The sequence below is a fragment of the Pocillopora verrucosa genome, chromosome 14 (genome assembly GCF_036669915.1).
Source record: "Pocillopora verrucosa isolate sample1 chromosome 14, ASM3666991v2, whole genome shotgun sequence".
NCBI lineage: Eukaryota > Metazoa > Cnidaria > Anthozoa > Scleractinia > Pocilloporidae > Pocillopora > Pocillopora verrucosa.
The window spans coordinates 10,181,647-10,201,539 of NC_089325.1; the positions used below are offsets into that span (position 1 = coordinate 10,181,647).

At 38.3% G+C, this 19,893-nt stretch overlaps 1 protein-coding gene across 2 annotated transcripts; it reads left to right on the plus strand.

Moving 5' to 3' along the window:
• Window positions 1-1,097: 1,097 nt before the first annotated feature.
• On the plus strand, window positions 1,098-18,164 carry LOC131797854 (signal peptide, CUB and EGF-like domain-containing protein 1). 2 transcript variants are annotated; one of them, XM_059115523.2, is made up of 23 exons: window positions 1,098-1,225; window positions 4,996-5,122; window positions 5,725-5,830; window positions 6,231-6,309; window positions 6,960-7,007; window positions 7,277-7,402; window positions 7,654-7,776; window positions 8,556-8,684; window positions 9,248-9,451; window positions 9,701-9,907; window positions 10,320-10,556; window positions 10,962-11,204; window positions 12,002-12,208; window positions 12,530-12,604; window positions 12,850-12,993; window positions 13,393-13,548; window positions 14,021-14,155; window positions 14,692-14,886; window positions 15,314-15,349; window positions 16,181-16,345; window positions 16,443-16,568; window positions 17,050-17,229; window positions 18,044-18,164. In XM_059115523.2, exons 1-22 carry the CDS (start codon window positions 1,162-1,164, stop codon window positions 17,220-17,222), a joined length of 3,105 nt encoding a protein of 1,034 aa, XP_058971506.2. In that variant the 5' UTR covers window positions 1,098-1,161; the 3' UTR covers window positions 17,223-17,229; window positions 18,044-18,164. The 2 variants fall into 2 exon arrangements, with proteins under 2 accessions (XP_058971506.2, XP_066017737.1); XM_066161640.1 differs by lacking the exon at window positions 1,098-1,225 and adding an exon at window positions 3,171-3,315.
• The last annotated feature ends 1,729 nt before the right edge of the window (window positions 18,165-19,893 follow it).

Sequence of the window (19,893 nt, forward strand, 5' to 3'; positions counted from 1 at the left end):
CTCTATTTACGACCGAGAGCGAAAGATACTTGGTAATAGACCTGGAGAGTAGCTTAAAGAGCCAGCTTAGCAAAGCCTGGTGGAGAATTCTGATAAAAACGAGCCAAATTGTAACGGAAGGGGAAAGGCTGCAAAAAGATAATTTAAACATGACGATCGCAATAAGACTCGTACTTAGCCGTCATATATCGAATCCGGTCCTTATGGCAGGAATGTGGGCTCATTTCCCGGATAGCGGCTGTTATTGAGCCTGGGTGGTTATATTCCGCTCGGACATTTTCATGAATAAATATCTATAAATTTACTTTCACTTTCTGTGATCTATGATGATTTCATTAAGCCATTGTACCCAAATAGTAATCTCATAACCAGATCCTACCGTTTAACTGTTACAGAAATGTTCCCACCGCTTGGCCGTGGAAGGTCTGAATATGAGACTGCATAAATAGTACCTAAATAAAGCTAAATACAACACACTTTAATTATGATATTTGTAAGAAATTAACTAAGAAATCACACAAAGAAAAAAAGTTATTTGTACTATAAAAGTTTTTGAAGATTAATCTACGTTTACATACATTAGTGCAAAAACTTACTGACACCTGGAAAAACACTCTCCCATCTCAAATCATTTTAGTGCTGCAGAGCGCTAGACCTTTTACTCAACTCTAGTTATCGTTCACACTAAGACGGTCGCAATAGTGTTGGCACTGAAAAGGCTCTCTTTATTTGAGAATAAAAGCTCTGCAGTTTTGAATTTGTTCCCGTTAACTCATAATTAAGTATTTGCAAAGGCGTGTAGTGTTTTACCTACCTCGCTCCGTCCCACAAACGTAATTTTCACGTTAGCCAAGCAACTCATTAGAAGACGCGAGAAAAAAAAATTCGCTTCCAAAAAAATTCTTAAAATTACATGTCAAACAAAGAAGGAAATAATTTTTCGCATCTTTTTTGTTTGCAAAAAACTGCTTTTCCCCCCTCGGGAAAGGGTTATCGTGAAGAGCCGCTCATTGGTTGGTTATACTTTCGTCGCACAATTGGACATAATTTGCATGTTTAGATTTGGCTGCCTATTAAAAAGCAAAGCATCGTTTAATCCCTCTTTAAGTTGCTGATTCTGCCGTGAAGAGAGTTGTCCAACCAGGCACCACTCACTTTGCAATGGTTCGTTTGATACTCTTCGCGATTCTTGGCTTTATCCAAGTACCAGTCGCCAAAGGTTATGGTAAGCCTCAGCAGTCTAGTTGATATTTTTGAAGTGGTTTTTATCTGAACAAACCTTATATCGATAAGACAGGCTAATTATTCAATGATGTAACTGTAGTTAACTTAAAGGCTCAAGTTTTCCGTCTACGAATTTTTTATGTTCAGACGCTGAATCAACGATAACATCTTATGTGAGACATTTCCAAATCTGAAGCATCGAGATCCTGAATAAATCAAACTTCGCTTGTCCTCCTTGAAAAGAGTGATTGGTTTTAAAACTCGAATAAAGAGAGCTATCTGAAAAAACCTTGTAAGAAAATATGCCACTTGTCGAATTTTGGCGAGGAAATTTCAAGGAAAGGGCAAACGTGCTTTCAGGTAAAGAAACATTTGAACGTTTCTAACTTTAGCACGCTTTTGAAATATTATTCGAACGTAAATTTGTCGAGTCGGCGATTTTTCGAGTCATAAAACTTTTGGTATTTCCAGGAACCATTTGAAATTCTCAACATCAGTGTGAAACAACTAAGCAATCATTAAGAGTTATAAATGAATTATTATGATCAAGAATGATCACCTTGTAATTTAAGATCGAAAGAAGTGGGATTATAATTAACTGCTCTTCGGAAAGCGTTCCTGTGTTTGCTTTTATTGATGTTGTTTTTATGGTTTATCAAATGTATTTAACGAGTTTTCAAAAAAAAAAAAAATAAAATAAAATTAGCGGTTGCACAAATATCATTTTTATAGGCAATCTCTACGACTATCCGCTTAGGCCAATTTTCAACCGCGAGTGTGGTTTTTTTTGTATCGAACTAATGAGGTGCTACATTTAGCCAGCTGTGTCTGATGTTATTTACTCAACATTTAATCATTATGCACAATTTGAGTAATTAACAGGACTGTTTGGCTACTGTCTATCACAAAATTACAGAAATGTTCCCACCGCTTGGCCGTGGAAGGTCTGGATATGAGACTGCATAAATAGTACCTAAATAAAGCTAAATATAACACACTTTAATTATGATATTTGTAAGAAATTAACTAAGAAATCATACAAAGAAAAAAAGTTATTTGTACTATAAAAGTTTTTGAAGATTAATCTACGTTTACATACATTAGTGCAAAAACTTACTGACACCTGGAAAAACACTCTCCCATCTTAAATCATTTTAGTGCTGCAGAGCGCTAGACCTTTTACTCAACTCTAGTTATCGTTCACACTAAGACGGTCGCAATAGTGTTGGCATTGAAAAGGCTCTCACACTTAGATCGGACAGTTTGGTGTTAAATGTTTCCTTTTTTAGAATCCCAGTAAATTACTAGCAATTTTGTGATAGACAGTAGCCAAACAGTCCTGTTAATTACTCAAATTGTGCATAATGATTAAATGTTGAGTAAATAACATCAGACACAGCTGGCTAAATGTAGCACCTCATTAGTTCGATACAAAAAAGTAATGAGTCGAAATGCAGTTTTCCGTCGGATGCTAAGCCTCTGAATCTATAACACGTTTTTGCACATCACGCCCTCCGTCATTTCTGTCCATGATTGAACTGAGAAAATATAATTTCCTTTCATAATTGCTCCAACGCATTGCTTATTTTTCCATTCTATTTGAGAATAAAAGCTCTACAGTTTTGAATTTGTTCCCGTCATAATTAAGTGTTTGCAAAGGCGTGTAGTGTTTTACCTACCTCGCTCCCTCCCACAAACGTAATTTTCACTTTAGCCAAGCAACTCATTAGAAGACGCGAGAAAAAAAAAATTCGCTCCCAAAAAATTCTTAAAATTACATGTCAAACAAAGAAGGAAATTATTTTTCGCGTCTTTTTTGTTCGAAAAAAACTCCTTTTTCCCCCCTCGGGAAAGGGTTATCGTGAAGAGCCGCTCATTGGTTGGTTATACTTTCGTCGCACAATTGGACATAATTTGCATGTTTAGATTTGACTGCCTATTAAAAAGCAAAGCATCGTTTAATCCCTCTATAAGTTGCTGATTCTGCCGTGAAGAGAGTTGTCCAACCAGACACCACTCACTTTGCAATGGTTCGTTTGATACTCTTCGCGATTCTTGGCTTTATCCAAGTACCAGTCGCAAAAGGTTATGGTAAGCCTCAGCAGTCTAGTTGATATTTTTGAAGTGGTTTTTATCTGATCAAACCTTATATCGATAAGACAGGCTAATTATTCAATGATGTAACTGTAGTTAACTTAAAGGCTCAAGTTTTCCGTTTACAAGACTACGAATTTTTTATGTTCAGACGCTGAATCAACGATAACATCTTATGTGAGACATTTCCAAATCTAAAGCATCGAGATCCTGAATAAATCAAACTTCGCTTATCCTCCATGAAAAGAGTGATTGGTTTTAAAACTCGAATAAAGAGAGCTCTCTGAAAAAACCTTGTAAGAAAATATGCCACTTGTCGAATTTTGGCGAGGAAATTACAAGGAAAGGGCAAACGTGCTTTCAGGTGAAGAAACATTTGAACGTTTCTAACTTTAGCACGCTTTAGAAATATTATTCGAACGTAAATTTGTCGAGTTGGCGATTTTTCGAGTCATAAAACTTTTGGTATTTCCAGGAACCATTTGAAATTCTCAACATCAGTGTGAAACAACTAAGCAATCATTAAGAGTTATAAATGAATTATTATGATCAAGAATGATCACCTTGTAATTTAAGATCGAAAGAAGTGGGATTATAATTAACTGCTCTTCGGAAAGCGTTCCTGTGTTTGCTTTTATTGATGTTGTTTTTATGGTTTATCAAATGTATTTAACGAGTTTTCAAAAAAAGAAAAATAAAATAAAATTAGCGGTTGCACAAATATCATTTTTATAGGCAATCTCTACGACTATCCGCTTAGGCCAATTTTCAACCGCGAGTGTGGTTTACTTTGGCATTAACAGATCCTACAAATTACATGCAAATTCCATTCGCAGTACATGCTGGTCACCACGGGTTATAGTCTCGCTCTGTTTAGACAGGCCCTAAATTGCACCGGCTACATTTGTATTCAATAAAATGTTGAGACATTTCAAGACGCTTTAAAACAGTGAAGAAAAATCATCCGCACTCAATCGATGGAGCTTTGTGACCTTCAGATTTCTTTTAAACCTTTAATGTTCGGAAACAGACGATGATCAGTTTTTGATAGGAAGGAAAAACATAGAGCTAGACGAGCTATTATGGGAAGTTTTTGATTCATTACTATTGCAATAACCAACTCGAATTAAAGGGTGTCGTGATTATTTTATAGGAGATATTCCGATTATTTGACATTTCCTAAAGAAATAGCTCTCCCATTAAGTAGAATGAACTGTTTTTAATAAGTGAATAAGGGGGTAAGTTTCTAAAGAAACTGTGGTGCTGCGTCGGTGAGAGAGTAGAGCAGGTAATTTAGTGTTAACAACTGAGTTGAAAACGTAAATTGGCCACCGTAAAGGGTAAAAAGGCTGACGAAGGGCTAACGCTCGAAACGTCAGCTTTTTTAACCCTTTACGGTGGCCAATTTACGTTTTCAACTCAGTTGTTAACACTAAATTACCTGTTTTTAACAAAGTCAGTTTTAAATGAAAAAATTTTCAAAGAAAGCGATCTGCCAAAGTGTGAGACCACGGAGGCAAAAATTCTAGGATGATCTGTCACTATTTGAATCCTTAATATGCTTTCTAGGTAAGTTTCTTTTTAAGCGCGAAATTTTTCCCTGATCGAAAAGTTTAGAACGACAAAATGTTTATTTTTGCCTCTTTCTTTTATTTCTTTTTTTTTTTTTTTTGTCAGTGTATAAACTTTTTGTGTCCACGGGTTCCTCTGGGATTGACGATGACAAGGTTTCAATCATTTTGGTGGGTGTAGGAGGTGCTCAGACATCGGTTCACCATCTGTCAGGACCGTTTGACCGTAACAGGCAAGTGTGGCAACATGTTAAATGAACGTACGACACACACGCGCACGTGGTGATGGGAAGATTCGGACAGCCTTTCTATGGGGAAATTCATAGTGTCATCATTGACCACTTTTTTCGGGCTTATTAGTATCGTCGCACTGTTCAGTTAAACGCATGTTAGAAAGAAACAGTTTTTGGGAACGATCTTGGGATTGGAAGTAAAGTTTACATGGATGTCCATCAAAATACGGCAAAATTGCTGAATGGCAAAACTTAATCCAGCACCCTTGGAAGCTCAAAAATGAGAATTTTTTCAGCTACTGATAAGAAAAATTCTGAGGGCCAATTCTCGCGCAAAATTCAATGTAATGTTTTAACATTTGATAAATCTAAACCACCCGGCGGTATTTATTATGTTTATATACAAAGAAGAAGGAAGAGTTTTGTCCACTCTATCTTAAAGGAAAGAGGATTCGGAAAACAGTTACCAGAGCCAGCCAAAATACGTTGAGAGGAAGAATTAAAATCCATTGGAAAAATTTTGGAGATCTGATCTTAAAAGTTCACGTTCTGCTACTGTTGTATTATGCCAGTTACAAACTTGTTTGATCTCTATTCAACAGCGTAATGCGATTTACGATAACAGATCGAGATGTAGGAAAACTTTCCGCCATCAAAATACAACTGGTACAAACCGGAGTTTATCAAGACTCTTGGTGGCTAAGCCAGGTGAGAGAAATTGAAACCAAGTTACATCCCGCTATCAACTTCATCAGCCCTCTTTTCTCCCTAAAATAAAAGAACAATGATTTCTTTGAGTGTAGAAAGGAGAGTATGTAGTGTATTCTACCTCCCCCCTGTCCCTGGTAGACATGTCTCTCCCCCTCTCTCTCCAGCCTTCCTCTGCCTATAGATCTAAAATGGCAACCAGACAATTTCCGAAAGAAATACTCTGCGCTTGCTCGCTAAGAATATGCCTGGTTTCACTTGTGACTACATCCATATCTTTTATTTATTTTTCAGTTTCAGTTTCAGTTTTATTCGGAGAGATGGAAACAGGTCTCTGATCCGCACATAAAGAGGTGTTGATACTCCCGTTACAATGTACTTTCAATTTCTGTTTCTGCAGATTTCTGTTATTAAGTCTCGGCAAAGTTACCAATTTTCTTACAACAAAGAAGTAAAATACCAATGGAATACCATCTCTTGTGAGTATTATGATTCATAACTATGTTATAAGTGATCAAATTACCAACAGGGAATCTTCACCTAGAGGGCTTAGTCTCACAAACGCCTACGCGGAAGTCCATGCCAGGAGTCTAGATTTCTCTAACGAATAGGTGTATTATTAGAGGGGGTAAGTTTCTAAAGGCACTGTGGTGCTGCGTCGGTGGGAGAGTAGAGCAGGTAATTTAGTGTTAACAACTGAGTTGAAAACGTAAATTGGCCACCGTAAAGGGTAAAAAAACTGACGTTTCGAGCGTTAGCCCTTCGTCAGAGCGATCAGCCTAATATACTCTCTGATGCTCAACCAATATGCTATAGAGAGCTATATCCTAAGAAAATCTTCGATGGAAATTCAGAGAATCACTCAGGGAAAATAAAGTGTATTTGCCCAGAACACAACAGCTTTACTTTCTGAGAGGTTGGGTACTATCCGAGACCCTCCTTTCCTAAATCATTATGTAGCTTCATCTCCTCATGATCCCTTTGTTCATCCGTTGGTATGAATAATAATCATGATTGTGACATTGAGAATGAGTAGTGATAGTAACTGTTATGGTTGCGACGCTGAAAGCTGAAAGCGAGCCGCAAATTTTGCTGATATGAAGCACCGGTGTTTTTCTATCTTTTTCAGTGAACTGCAGAAAAGGTTTTAAGAAAGCACCCGATGGGAAATGTGTCGGTAAGTCCAGCTGACTATAGGATGAAATTAAAAGAATAAGCTCGAAATTGCAATTATGAAAAAATCTGAGGAACTAAAAACTGTTAAAAGCAGTAGTTTGTTTGTCAGTCATCCTCTCGCTTCTTTCCCTTAAGCGGCGCCCGAGCGAGAAAGTTTCCCCGTGCACCTTCAGGGGGTGGATTGGGGGGAAGAGTCGACTTACTAACTGTTCAAACTATCCATAGTGTTTTGCATTCCCCTTTTTTTTTCTTTTACCTCGTTTTTTCAAGACATCGACGAATGCAAGGATTCTGGTGGCTGTGCAGACAATGTTGCTACGTGTCATAATAACGTTGGGTCATACACATGTACCTGTCCTCTGGGCTACAGGACAAACTACGAAAACCGCTGTGAAGGTAACTCTGAAGAATATTTTCTATAGTCCATCTTTATACACTGTCGGCGACAATCGATCCCTCATCCGTGCGTACCCCTGAAATCATGTAACCCCCCTCAAAATCCCCTAACCCTTCCCCCTAGGTGAAAAATAATGGCCTAGTCCCCCTATCCTTTTTTGTGTGCTTGTAAAGAGAGTTTTATCTTTTTTTTCGAATGTTCCTGTTGCGATGTATCTCCTCATTCAGATTTAATTGAATATTTCTTTCAGATGTAGATGAATGTAGATCAAACAAAGGCGGCTGTGATGAGTATTGTATAAACACTGTTGGCTCATTTCACTGTGCATGTCACCGCAGCGGCTTTCAAGTCGTCGATGGTTATCGCTGTGCAGGTTGGTGCGCATGACATCAGGCAATGTCTCTGACATCAGTATCTATATTCTTCATACTCTTTTCTATGCATTTCTCTTGGCATAGACAAGGAGAATTTGTTTAACAATCAAAAGCTTCTTCAATTGGTTATCATTTTTATCCTCGTAACCGAAATGTTTGATTCAGGGGTAATATTGTAAGGCTAAATTAGGGGCTAGAAACTCTTAAGGATCTGAGGATTAATGGAGGAAAAAAACTCTAATTGTTCCTAGATGTGCAATCAATTTGATCGAAAATTTGTTTTTATTCAATAATCATTACCATCATAAAAAATCGATATCACTATCATTGTTGCCCTTTCATCGTTATAAGGTAGAAACATCTTTCCTGGGGAAAAATTTAAAATTATAGATTTCCGCTTTTAGTAGATTCGAGCTTTGTTTCTATAGGAAATGTTGTAAATGTCTGAAAATGTGAGAGGTGCTACAAAATTTAAAACTTTTCTTGTAATTGCATACATTGTTTTGTTTTAATTATTTGTTCTATCCCATGAACATTTTGTTATACACTTCAAATTCATCTTTGTACTTTGTATAAATCAGAACTGAAGATGACAGGAGAACTGTCGAAACATGTTTTTAAAAAATATCGAATATTTTCTTAAATTCGTCACTATCATTTACTTTTCCAGGTAAATGACTTTGGGAAATTTGAACTTTGTATCTAAGGAAACAGTTTTTCAAATATACTGATCTCCAAGTCATCAAATAAAGTTATCATTGTCGTCATCTCTCCTTAGATATCGACGAGTGTAAAGAGGGGAAGGACAATTGCGACAAGACGACAACTACTTGTAGAAACTACCCTGGTGGTTTTCAGTGTAAATGTAAACCAGGATACGAGTGGAAGGATTACTCATCTTGTAAACGTATGTGATTTTCTCCTGAAGACATCAGGAGAATATGAGGGGATGGGGAAGGAGCCTTCTTGTCCGTGATTCAACGATTTCACTTGAGCTATTTATAGATGTCTCTCGGAAAAAAGTCTGTTCTCGGAGGCATCCACACGAGTAAAATCGATCTGAGTGTCAAGACCTTAAACGCGAGAGATAACTTGGATAATGCATTAGGGAAACAGACATTCGTTTCTGTCTGAAATTCTGTCAATGTCGTACTTGCACTATTCTGTCTCTTAACTCGCTTTCGGAAACATGCATTTTCGAAGCATGATATCAGTATTCATTGCATTTGCAATAAAATTGGTGAAATATTTTTCCCAGTGTGTTAGGAATTGTGCCTTTGTCTTTCCTGTTACCGTCCGTTTGCTGTTTAATATACTTCAATCGTCAGAATGTCTTTCTCCCCACTCTATCATTTTCCGAGTTCTTCAGCTCTATTGCCATATCGTTATTTACCTACAGTGGACTCGTTAGTTTTTAACCTCAAAATTTTTATTTTAGTAGTTCCAGCCTTTTTGTACATTGTCCTTCAGGTAAGACGTGCTCCCACTTCAGCGCAGACAGAGATTCTCGTAGTCAACTTCATCCTGCAAAATGCACACAAGAGGGACAAAATAAATACGAGGACACCTGCAAAGTTGTGTGCAATCATGGAAATGTTCTGAATAAGCCAGCGGCTGAGATTACAACTTGCGGCAGAGATGGGTTGTGGGTTCCTCATCCATCGTATTGCATAGGTAAGGGAGGTGAAGTTGCATTAACGCAAGAGATGATTTAGCATGCTTTGTCGCTAGGAATATGTGTCTACATTTCAATGCAAATAGTCTTTTCAAGGAAACTTGACTGGGGTTAATAATTGTCTCAAAGAGATATCCTTAAATATCTGTTTAGAGGTTTGTGTGAAAACGTACACTTACATACTGAAGAGGAAAATTTACATAATACAATCGATAAAGTTGGTGAAATATCTTGCTGAACTTTAACAGGAAGACCATGTCCATCATTAAAAGACATTCCAAATGGTTCTGTGCAGGCCAGCTGCAAAATATATCTTGATGGCTCCACTCGTTATGGAGGTCGATGCTTTTACAGGTGTAATTCCGGGTACGATCTGAAGGGAGTCAGCTACAGGGACTGTCAGGCGGATGGTAAATGGAGTGGAACGGAACCGATTTGTGAAAAACGGCATCCGAGTAAGTTATATCAATATCACTTTATTTCGGTTAGGGCTTTCTTGTTGTGTGGCCATTTTTTCGATTTAAATTGCTATTCCGAGCTTCCGAACGGTCTGGAAATTATCCCCGATTAGGACTAGATTCTTGTAGTTTCGCTGTGAAGCTGCTGTTCTAATACTTCTGCTTCTGTTGTATGAAGCGACATGGAGTGCATGCCACTGATGATCTGCAGCCCTTTACATTTCACTGTCATTTTGCCAGTTTCCTAAGTAAAGAAGGACACCGTTGGAGAGAAGCACGTGTCCTACCCGGGAAAAAAAACACCGTGAAGTCTAAAAAACACTCTGATAATTGGGTCGTTGCGTCTCTCAAAATAAATGATTGTATTAATTATCACTGTGGCTCTTTTTCCCACAATCCCTTCTTCCAGCACCGTATATCACGTGTCCTTCTGACATTAATGTGGTTCTAAAGCCGGGGATGAGCACAGCGGATGTCAGTGATCAGTGGAAAATCCCCACAGCTAACGTTAAGAACGTCACTGCTGTTGAACCTCCTGGTGTAAGCAGCAGCTACCGATTCCCGTTCGGCAGCACGATTGTCAGGTGGGCAGCGGTGAACGAAATCGGTCAAGCGAAATTTTGCACAGTGCTTGTGGGTGTGAAAGGTGCATATCGTTTTTGTTCTTCAGTAATTTCTTCATAGTATTCGTTGTTAAAATATACTTCCCCAAGGTGGTGTATACTTTAGATCACACATTCTTCCAAAAAAAAGTTTTTGGTGGAAAGTACTGCATTAAGGTTGAGTTAGAATTTTTCAGCGTTATTCCTATATAGGAAGGAAAACTGGAGATCCAGGCAAAAAATCCCTTAGGCAAAGGAGAGGACGAACTGAAAACGCAACGTTGCCAGCGTAGTTATGAACTTAATATTACGAAGTTTTTCGAACAGGAATATTTGAGCAAGAAACTAGCTACAAAGGTAAATAGATAAAGTTTTGCGCCATGCTTCTCTCCATGATCACAGCTTCTAAAACTGTCTCGTTTGTTTATATTCCCCTGCGTTTTCTTAAGACAATGAAAAACCCAAGGTTGTCTTCTGTCCAGAGAAGATCTACAAAGTGTCCTACAGCACCTCTCAAGTGTGGGTAAACATCTCAAGACCGGTCTTCAGTGATAATGTTGGTATTGTCAGATACATTCCTCCTCTCATTGACGGCAAGTCTTTGTCAAGAACAAGTGGCTATCACATGACTTTCACTGCTGTTGACGCCAGTGGAAATTCAGCGGATTGTAAAATCATCCTGTATGTCGGAGGTAAGAATACAGGTTGTAAGACATAGGAGACAATCATTATAAGTGATTGAAACTGATGTTATAATAAGAGATTCCTCTTTTTACTTTTATTTTATTTGCCATTACTCACAAAATTACAAAAATTTACTGCAAATGGTAAACAGGCAAAGAAAAAAAAAACAGATCGATGGCGAGAAAACCTAAAATAACCATCAGTGCACGTAGATAGAACGAGATGAATAACTTAGACAACAGATATTGTAAATAACGAGTTGACAATCCACATAATAGTCCGTAATGTTGAAAATAGATATTTTAAGTTTTTGTGTTGCGAAAGATAGAGTGTGTAATCTCAGGAGTAAGAGAATCTAGTAACTTTGGACCTTGATAGAAAAATGAAAACTGCTGAACAGTTGTTCTACATCGTGGTCGACGAAATTAGTTTGGGTGCCTTGTGCTTTTTTTTCCTTCATGAATAGTTTTTAAGGGGGGATACATTTTTCGAGTAAGATTTTCTGAGAGTACTGTTGCATGTGCCTTTTAAGTTGCTTGAACGCTTTGCTGGAGACTGAGTTAAAGTCGCTATACACAACTTTTTACTCCATTGTTCTGGAATTACTGGTATTTTTCTGCCAGCCATGGTTGGTTTTTTTTTTCCTAAACAGATGACGTTATTCAACTCCAATGTAATAAATCGTTAGTGTATATTTTGGACAAAATTTTTTATGGTGAATGTATCGTTATTTCTTCATTATAGTAGAAAGATACTAGAGAAAAGGATGGTGGTTTTTGTCTGAAAGTCTATTTTTCCCACGCAGGAGAACGATGCCAATTGCCCCCTGAAAGCGACCCCCCTAGTGGTTCATTGACGTGCCATTGGCCACAGGGCGGGACCACCCGATATTGTATAAGAACGTGCCCTCAGGGCGAAAAGCCTTTTGGTTTCTATTCTGGGTGGACTTGTGGAAAATCTGATGGAAAATGGAAAAGTTATCCTCAATCGTTACTAGTTCCACAGTGTGTTGGTAAGCAGTGTTAAGTTTATTTACCAAACAATAGTTAAGAACCTCGATTGAGGAGTATCCTAAAACCCAATTATATCGTTAATAGATAACACAAAGTGCCGATTAGAACTCAGAATTTAAAAAGTTAATCAAGCGACCGCAATGCGGGGAAAAGAAGAGTGACCAATTCGTATTTGGTTGCAGTTTTAATTTTGTCAAATAATCATAAATGAAGAATGAAACTCATAACCTTAAGTAAAAGAAACTTTTTTGCCTTGTTTGGTAATATTCCACAAACTTAGTCATCTAAACAAGCAATCTTTTTGCCTCACTTTCTATTAGGTTACAAGGAGGTCAATACCAGTCTTCCATGTGACGTTGGTAGCATTCGGAATTCGTCGTTTGGCTCAGGCTGCTGTAAGTTGATTTATTTCGCGTGCTGTGAAGTTTTGAAGATGTTAATTTAGATAAGAAACATTTACACTCAGGTATTTACCTCAGTCTCTGGTTTTGGTCCACGCACAACCCACAACTCCTCGATTCGCTCTGATGATGGACTAATGCTCGAAACTTCAGCTTTAGAACCAGATCTTAGTATACTAATTACGTGGGACTTGAAATATTTTCTTAGGCTTCTCACTATTTCTTACATATTGTTACAGATGAATGCCCACCAGGGACGTATGACAAAAATGGCGCCTGTGAAGCATGCGCAGAAGGCACGTTTCAGGATAAAACTGGGCAGACAGACTGTAAGGCATGTCCTTCAGGGACACAATCAGGAAAAGGAGCATACAAGTGTCGACGTGAGTGATAAAAATAACACGAACCTCTGCTATCTGCAAACCAGTCGGAGGTGGTGCTTTCATTTTGAATTTTCTTGAAATCACCATTTTGCAACGAGCTAATGAGAACCGACTCCGAAAGTGAAAACTTGCAAACGGCTTTAGCGTGGGAAAACGCGGGTGGGAAAACTACCTTTTGCTTTTATATATATATAATATATTTTATCGGTTGAGATGGTGCTGCAAGTTTTCTGAATCATTTCTGGCAAAAGTTTAACTTTTCTTTGAAACATATTAACGTTCTATAAAATTTTCAGTAAGTTTCTCCATCACACAAGATGAGCCGGCCTGAGCTAAAAAATAATAATAATAACAATAAAAGGTTCCTGACTTTTTGTGTCCTAAAAATTAATCCATCAGTTATTTGTCCACCTGGTCGATATTCCAAGGATGGACTCGGCCCATTCTGTAAATTTTGTTCCAATGGAACATACCAAGACAAACCACAGCGGACAAGTTGCTTGCCTTGTCCACAGGGAACCTACACCCTGCATATTGGAGCTACGTTTTGTGGAAGTAAGTTACAAGAATCACAAGTCACAATACAATTAAATCTTCCCACAACCTTAGTCTTCGTTGACAGGCGGGTCAGGACAAAGGGATATCAGGGCATAGGGTGGGGTGAGTGAATGGGAGTGGGAAGGGGGGGCACAGGGTGGGGTGGGTAAATGGGGGAGGGAAGGGGGGGGAAAGGGTGGGGTGAGTGAATGGGGGTTGGAAGGGGGGTTGTAAGCGCATCCTTTAAGAACCCACCATTTCTCCAAATGGTCATATAGTGATGAAAGGAATACGAATACGATGAAAAAAATTCCTGATAAAATATGCATTACTTATATTTCTGTCAGTTATAATTGAGAGATATCATCAATTACAATCTCTTTGGATAAAGGACACGCTGTCTTTTTTTCTGCTTATTTCTTCATAAAAACTTTGCATCGGAATGAAAAAAAATTGCTCCATGATATTTGTCTGAACAATTAACCCACAGGGTCTCCTAAAATCACAAAACTTGAGCCGGGAGACGTTGCTTCAGTCAGTGTGGGTGGGACTGTGGTGTTGAAATGTTTCTCAGATGGAGAACCCACGCCTTCTGTTTATTGGAAGTACTCAGTTAATGGTAAAGGTAAGTTGCTGAGAAGTATTGAAATCCATCTATGAGCCTCCTTGACAAAAAAAAAAGGAAAAAAAGAAACGGCATTTTTCTAACCTTTGAAAGTCAAGTTTCTGACATAATTTTTCACACTGCCGTGACAAACATGAACAAAGGATGACGCGTTTTGCGCCAATCTGCATACGTAACGTCAAGTTCATAAATGATGTTATTACGAAATACACTTTCCTTTCGTCTTATTCATCATAGCATTGTGTCTTTCATTTGCCGTATTTTTTTAAAGAAGACTCCTTATGAACATTTGCTGGTGTAGATGAATCCATAAGAAATGAAAGTTGACACGGAGACCTGTTTTCCTCAACACGTGTATTTGATAAAATTTTCTTTGTTCACGAGTTTTGTTGGGATAGATGCTTCTTTAATATGAGCCTCTCGCCAATTCTGGTCACATAAAGGTTCCCTTCATTAGCAAAGCTAGACAATGGTGATAGATAATTCCTCATCCCCTACAACTAACTAATAGTGAAGATGGCAATTGCATACTGTAGGTTCCAAAACTCAAGCCCCAATCAAAGACAAGAACGGTAATCCCATAGGAACACAGCTGACCATCGGAAATGCAGACTCATCAGATAGCGGAAGCTACTCTTGCATGTCAGCTAACACACATGGTGAAGTGACTCGTGCTGCTCAACTCACTGTTGCAAAATCATCTGTTAGGAGAGAAACAACACGAAAGAAAGGTAAGGTTAAGCAAGCCTAACGGTTAATATGCATTAGAAACAGGATACTATCGCTTACCTCTATAAATTATTCAATTTTGGCAGCTGAATTTACAAGTTCACCCAAGCCCTATATCGCAGCTCCTTAAATGGTTAACGGTATAACACTTAACGTCTTTTTAATCAGCATTCTTATTATGTTAGTACAGTAGCGAAAGATACTCTTACACGTTAATTTCAAAGTATTCCTCCACTTCTGCTACTGTAAGAATAAAAAGCTCAAATTGAACTGAACAAGATTCAGTAACGCCGCAATGTTAAATTCATATTTCACCCTTTTTTTAGTCATACAAATTTCAGTTGAATATTCTTTCTAACAAATATTACCACTGATTTACTTTTAAATTAAACGCAATCTTTTCGTAAAAATTTTCTCTGACATTTTCAGATATGGCAAATGACGTCTTGTTTCCGAGGGCTGTAGGTAAGTGTAATAACACCAAGAAGCTACTGTTTACGACTAATGAGGGTTTATTTTGCTAAGTTAGACGCTTAAAGAAATCGCCTGAAGTATGTGAATTTAGTTTTGTTCATCTCAGCAAGTTACTAAGCTAATGACATTAACTACGTTCTTCTTTTAAGCCATTTGATGAGGTGTAAGTATCGTTTCAAATGGAAATGGCTGAGAGTGTTTAGACTGCTGATAAAATAGGAAAAAAGTACAGTTGGCGTCAGCTAAAATATGGAAATGTTCAGGCTTTGTTCCACTACATTCTTTGAAGAATTTTTTGTGCGCCACTTTGGCAAAAAATGGTAAAACCACTGAAGATCAATGAACATAAAGCGTATTCGGCTGACTCGCTTCGAGCGGGAAGACAATTTTGATTTTAACCTGATTAGAGGTGTGAATCAACTTCTTTTCACCTCAATTACAGACCAGCAATGTCGGATGAGTTTCAACCGCCCTTGGACAATTTCGATTTACTGTAGGATTACATTAATCAATGTTGCAGGTTTTTCGTTGATATTTACCACTGTTTTGCACCCCTCCCCACCCCACCATCCTATTCACCACTGTTTTGCACCCCTCCCCACCCCATCACCCTATTCGCCACTGTTTTACACCCCTCCACACCCCACCATCCTATTCACCACCGTTTTGCACCCCTCCCCACCCCACCATCCTATTCATCACTGTTTTGCACCCATCCCCCCACCATCCTGTTCACCACTGTTTTGCACCCCTCCACACCCCACCACCCTATTCGCCACTGTTTTACACCCCTCCAACACCCCCACCATCCTTTTTCGACAGATCAGTGTCCCGCGGGTAAATTCAGTGTGGACGGGTCAGGTCCTCTGTGCCGAGTCTGCCCAAAAGATACTTACCAGGACCAACCTGGAGAGACCGCATGTAAAAACTGTGAGCATGGGACCAAGACTTTGCAATTGGCTGCGACTTCTGCAGAGGCATGTGGCGGTAAGAGACTAATTTACTTGAACCAATGTACTCGTGAAAAGACAGGTGCGTATAAATAAAATAAGCGCAAACGGTAATTTGGTATTCATCTCTTCAGTTTCCCCGGTGATCACCAGCTTGAACTCCAGTGTAGACACGAATAGTAGAGAAGCTGTGCTCGACTGTTATGCGCATGCCTCGCCAACCCCACTTGTCAGTTGGCATTTTCTGGAGGATGTTCCAAGTGAGTCGTACACAACGTTAATGTTGCTTTTGAAATTTTCCAATCAATTGATCTGCTATGTCATTGCTGCAAAGCATCCATTACACATGCGTTAGGTTTTTTTCCTTGAGAGTTTTTAATTTCAAAGAAACAATAGTTTGCAGATTGTTATTTGCGTATATGGCATTAGGCTATGGTTCAACACGTTAAAACTTTTTGATATGAATTTGGTGAGGAAGTCTTCTTCCATTTCATCTTCTTTTTCCCTTTATCGTAAATAGTCTCCATAATTTTACAAAGCTGTCACTATTACCATTTTTGTAAAGGCTTTCATCCTCATCGCCATTGATATTGATATCGTTTCAAACAAGTTCATCATCACTTGCACGACAACTAGTTAATTTTTTTCGTACTTTCCTTCTTCGTTCGAATCTTCGTTTATTCCTTGACTGTTCTCTTGTTCGAACTGAAATATATACAATGGCTACTCTTGTCTTTCCAGGTGACTTCCTTGGTATTCCCAAGCTCGTACAGCTGGTTAACAGTAAAGGACAACCAATTGGTACTCGCATGGTTATAAGAGTAGTCACAGAACACAACACAGGGCGGTACGAGTGTATCGCGGTCAACCAATTCGGCCAGGACAAGGAAACCCTTGACTTGAAAGTGTCGTGATCGTGATGTAAGTGTTTTTTATGACTTATAATATACATTGCGTGCGTCTGATTGGCTGAAAACGAGTGCATTTTTCATGTAACTCGAGTGTAAATTACAAATAGTGCACGCGCTGCCAAAATTTCATCTCTCTTTTTTGACTTTCTGTGATGCGTTTTGCACGTAAGTTATTAATAAGTAAAAATATGATTTCTCGTGCATTTTGGTGTAAAATAAGCACTTCTATATTTTTCAAAGACTACAAATTTCACTCGACCTATGGGTCGATTGTGTTGTTTTTGAAAAATTTACTCGTGTTTATTAACACCAGATCGGACTCGAAATCATGTTGTTACCCATACTAATATTTATCCGTTCACGAAAATATCCGTAATATCTAGCCAAATGCGAGCACTGAATTCAGCATTTCGGTTGAATTTTGTATCATTTTTCACTTACCGAATGCTTGAATTAGTGTTGTAAATGTTTACCAAAACTACACTACATCACCGTTCACATCAGTTGTTTCTGCTGAGGCCTTAATGGAGTCTTGATGGTTTTTTTTCTAGGAGATTTAACCAAACCCATTTAAAGACGGAAACCACAATAAACTTTTCTGTATACAAACGTTGGCGACTTCAACAAAGAAATGGCGGGGAGATTTTAAATGCGCGATGTGTAATGAAGGGTGTGATAAACGTCCATAAGAAAAAGAAATTTATTTATTTATTTTTTGAGGTTACAATAATCAAAGTTAATAAGACAAAATAGTACATTGAAAATTAACTATAGACCCGCTAAAGGTGACCGTTAAACAACTTCATGTTTTCGTTTTTCTCTAGGTCAGTCATGGTTACTGGAAATTCCAAGAGCAACAACAGCGGTACAGTGTCAACGAAGATTTATTGACTGAACACTCTTGTAACTCCTCTTACTTACAAAATGCAATAAAGTCCACAGTCAGCTTTACTTAAGAATGTACACCTTTGAAAGGAAACTAGCTAGGTTCAAATAACATTTCGTTTAACTTGCGTGAGCGCAAAATTACTTAACCCTAGTACAGGAAAAGAAAGAGATATGATCACACTGTTTTTGATGTTGAAAAGAAATGTTTCTGTCCTGGTAATATATGATCTGATTGGCATGCTTATCTGGTAGTGGATCACTTGGGGAACATCCTAAGCCTACTACGTGGATGAAAGGTACTTTGCTTTCCCCTCTCATTTCTTTTTTTTTCTTTTCTTTTTTATTAACTTCCCTTGCATCATTTACATTGTTCGAATTGCTGATCCTGGTTCCCCTTCACACGACAATTGCTCAGTCCGGCAAGTTCTCGAAGTTAGAAAGTATATTTTTGTCGTCAACAAAGAGTTTTTGCCAGAAGAAGCTCAATATCTTAAGACGAAAGAAGGCCACACTTACTTGTCGTAAGATGTCAGATGTCCTCACGACACCTAATTTTTCCCCTTTACCCAAATTGGGTATCTCTTCAACTCTAAGTAACATTGATAAAAACGACATAGCGAAACTGACCAGGCATTCTACAACAAAAACGAAAAGTGCCAACTTGCTTAGAACAAAAACAAATTTCGGGTAGTTATTTTTTAACATTTTCAACTGTGTGTAGTTCAAAAAGCCCATCAAAAGAATTTTCACTACATAACTCACAGAGAAAACGATCATTATCAGCATTTGCAAGGACGACTCAGAGGAAAATGATAATGAGACAAATCTAGAGAGGAGAATTATAATAAGGACGATCAAGGTCCAAAACGAGGGAAGAAATTTCAGTCTATGCAAGATTGCCTTGTAACCAGGGAACGCTGGAACTTTCTGTAGGGCAGCAATAAGTATAGCACCATGGAGGCATTGCGTTACCAACCAAACAAGTTGCAGCACTTTTGAGTGGCGGAAGGGTGCGTCCTTGTCACACTTGAAAGTAAGTATTTGCTTTTCGTAGCATGTCACGCAACGCACTGCGAAAAGACTAACTCCGACGATCTGCCAACACAGCAATATGGAGTAACATACTCCTAAAAGTTGGACTCCGTGATTTTTTGTTCTTTCTAGTATGCCATTTAAAGGTCGTGGATTCAAAAGTGGAAGCATTTCCAAAAATGACGGCATGGCGATGAAACTATCAATGATATCTCACACCACTATAACTTGTTGTGTTTATCAAGCGGAATCGTTGGCTGTAAATTGAGACAACGAAATAGTTTTAGGTTTGTTAGATAAAAAAGGTTAAGTCAGTTACTTCCATAAATAAATAAATCCCGCCATCATCTTCCTCCAAACAAAAATTACAATGCGATGTAACCGGTTCTATAGTTCTAACAAAGATTGATTCATTTTTAATTTTGGCTTTGGAGCTTCGTAATGCGTTCGTCTACAAATTAGAAACGAAATAAACAGAAGAGAGTTTAAAACCTCAACATTTGCCAGAGAGGTTTGCCATCTAAAGCCGATCAATACAAATTCTTAACATAGAATGGGCAAAACTGCATTTCCACCCCAAAACTGTTGTCATTGAGAACAACTTCGTAATATGATCGTTCGATATTGGAATATTTGCATAGACGTCGTGGGATTCGCATCGAAGTAGGAGCCGATCGAGGAAAACAGATGGACGCAACGGAAACGTAACAACATCTTTCTCAAGAGAATAGATTAATTACCTCATTAAATATCC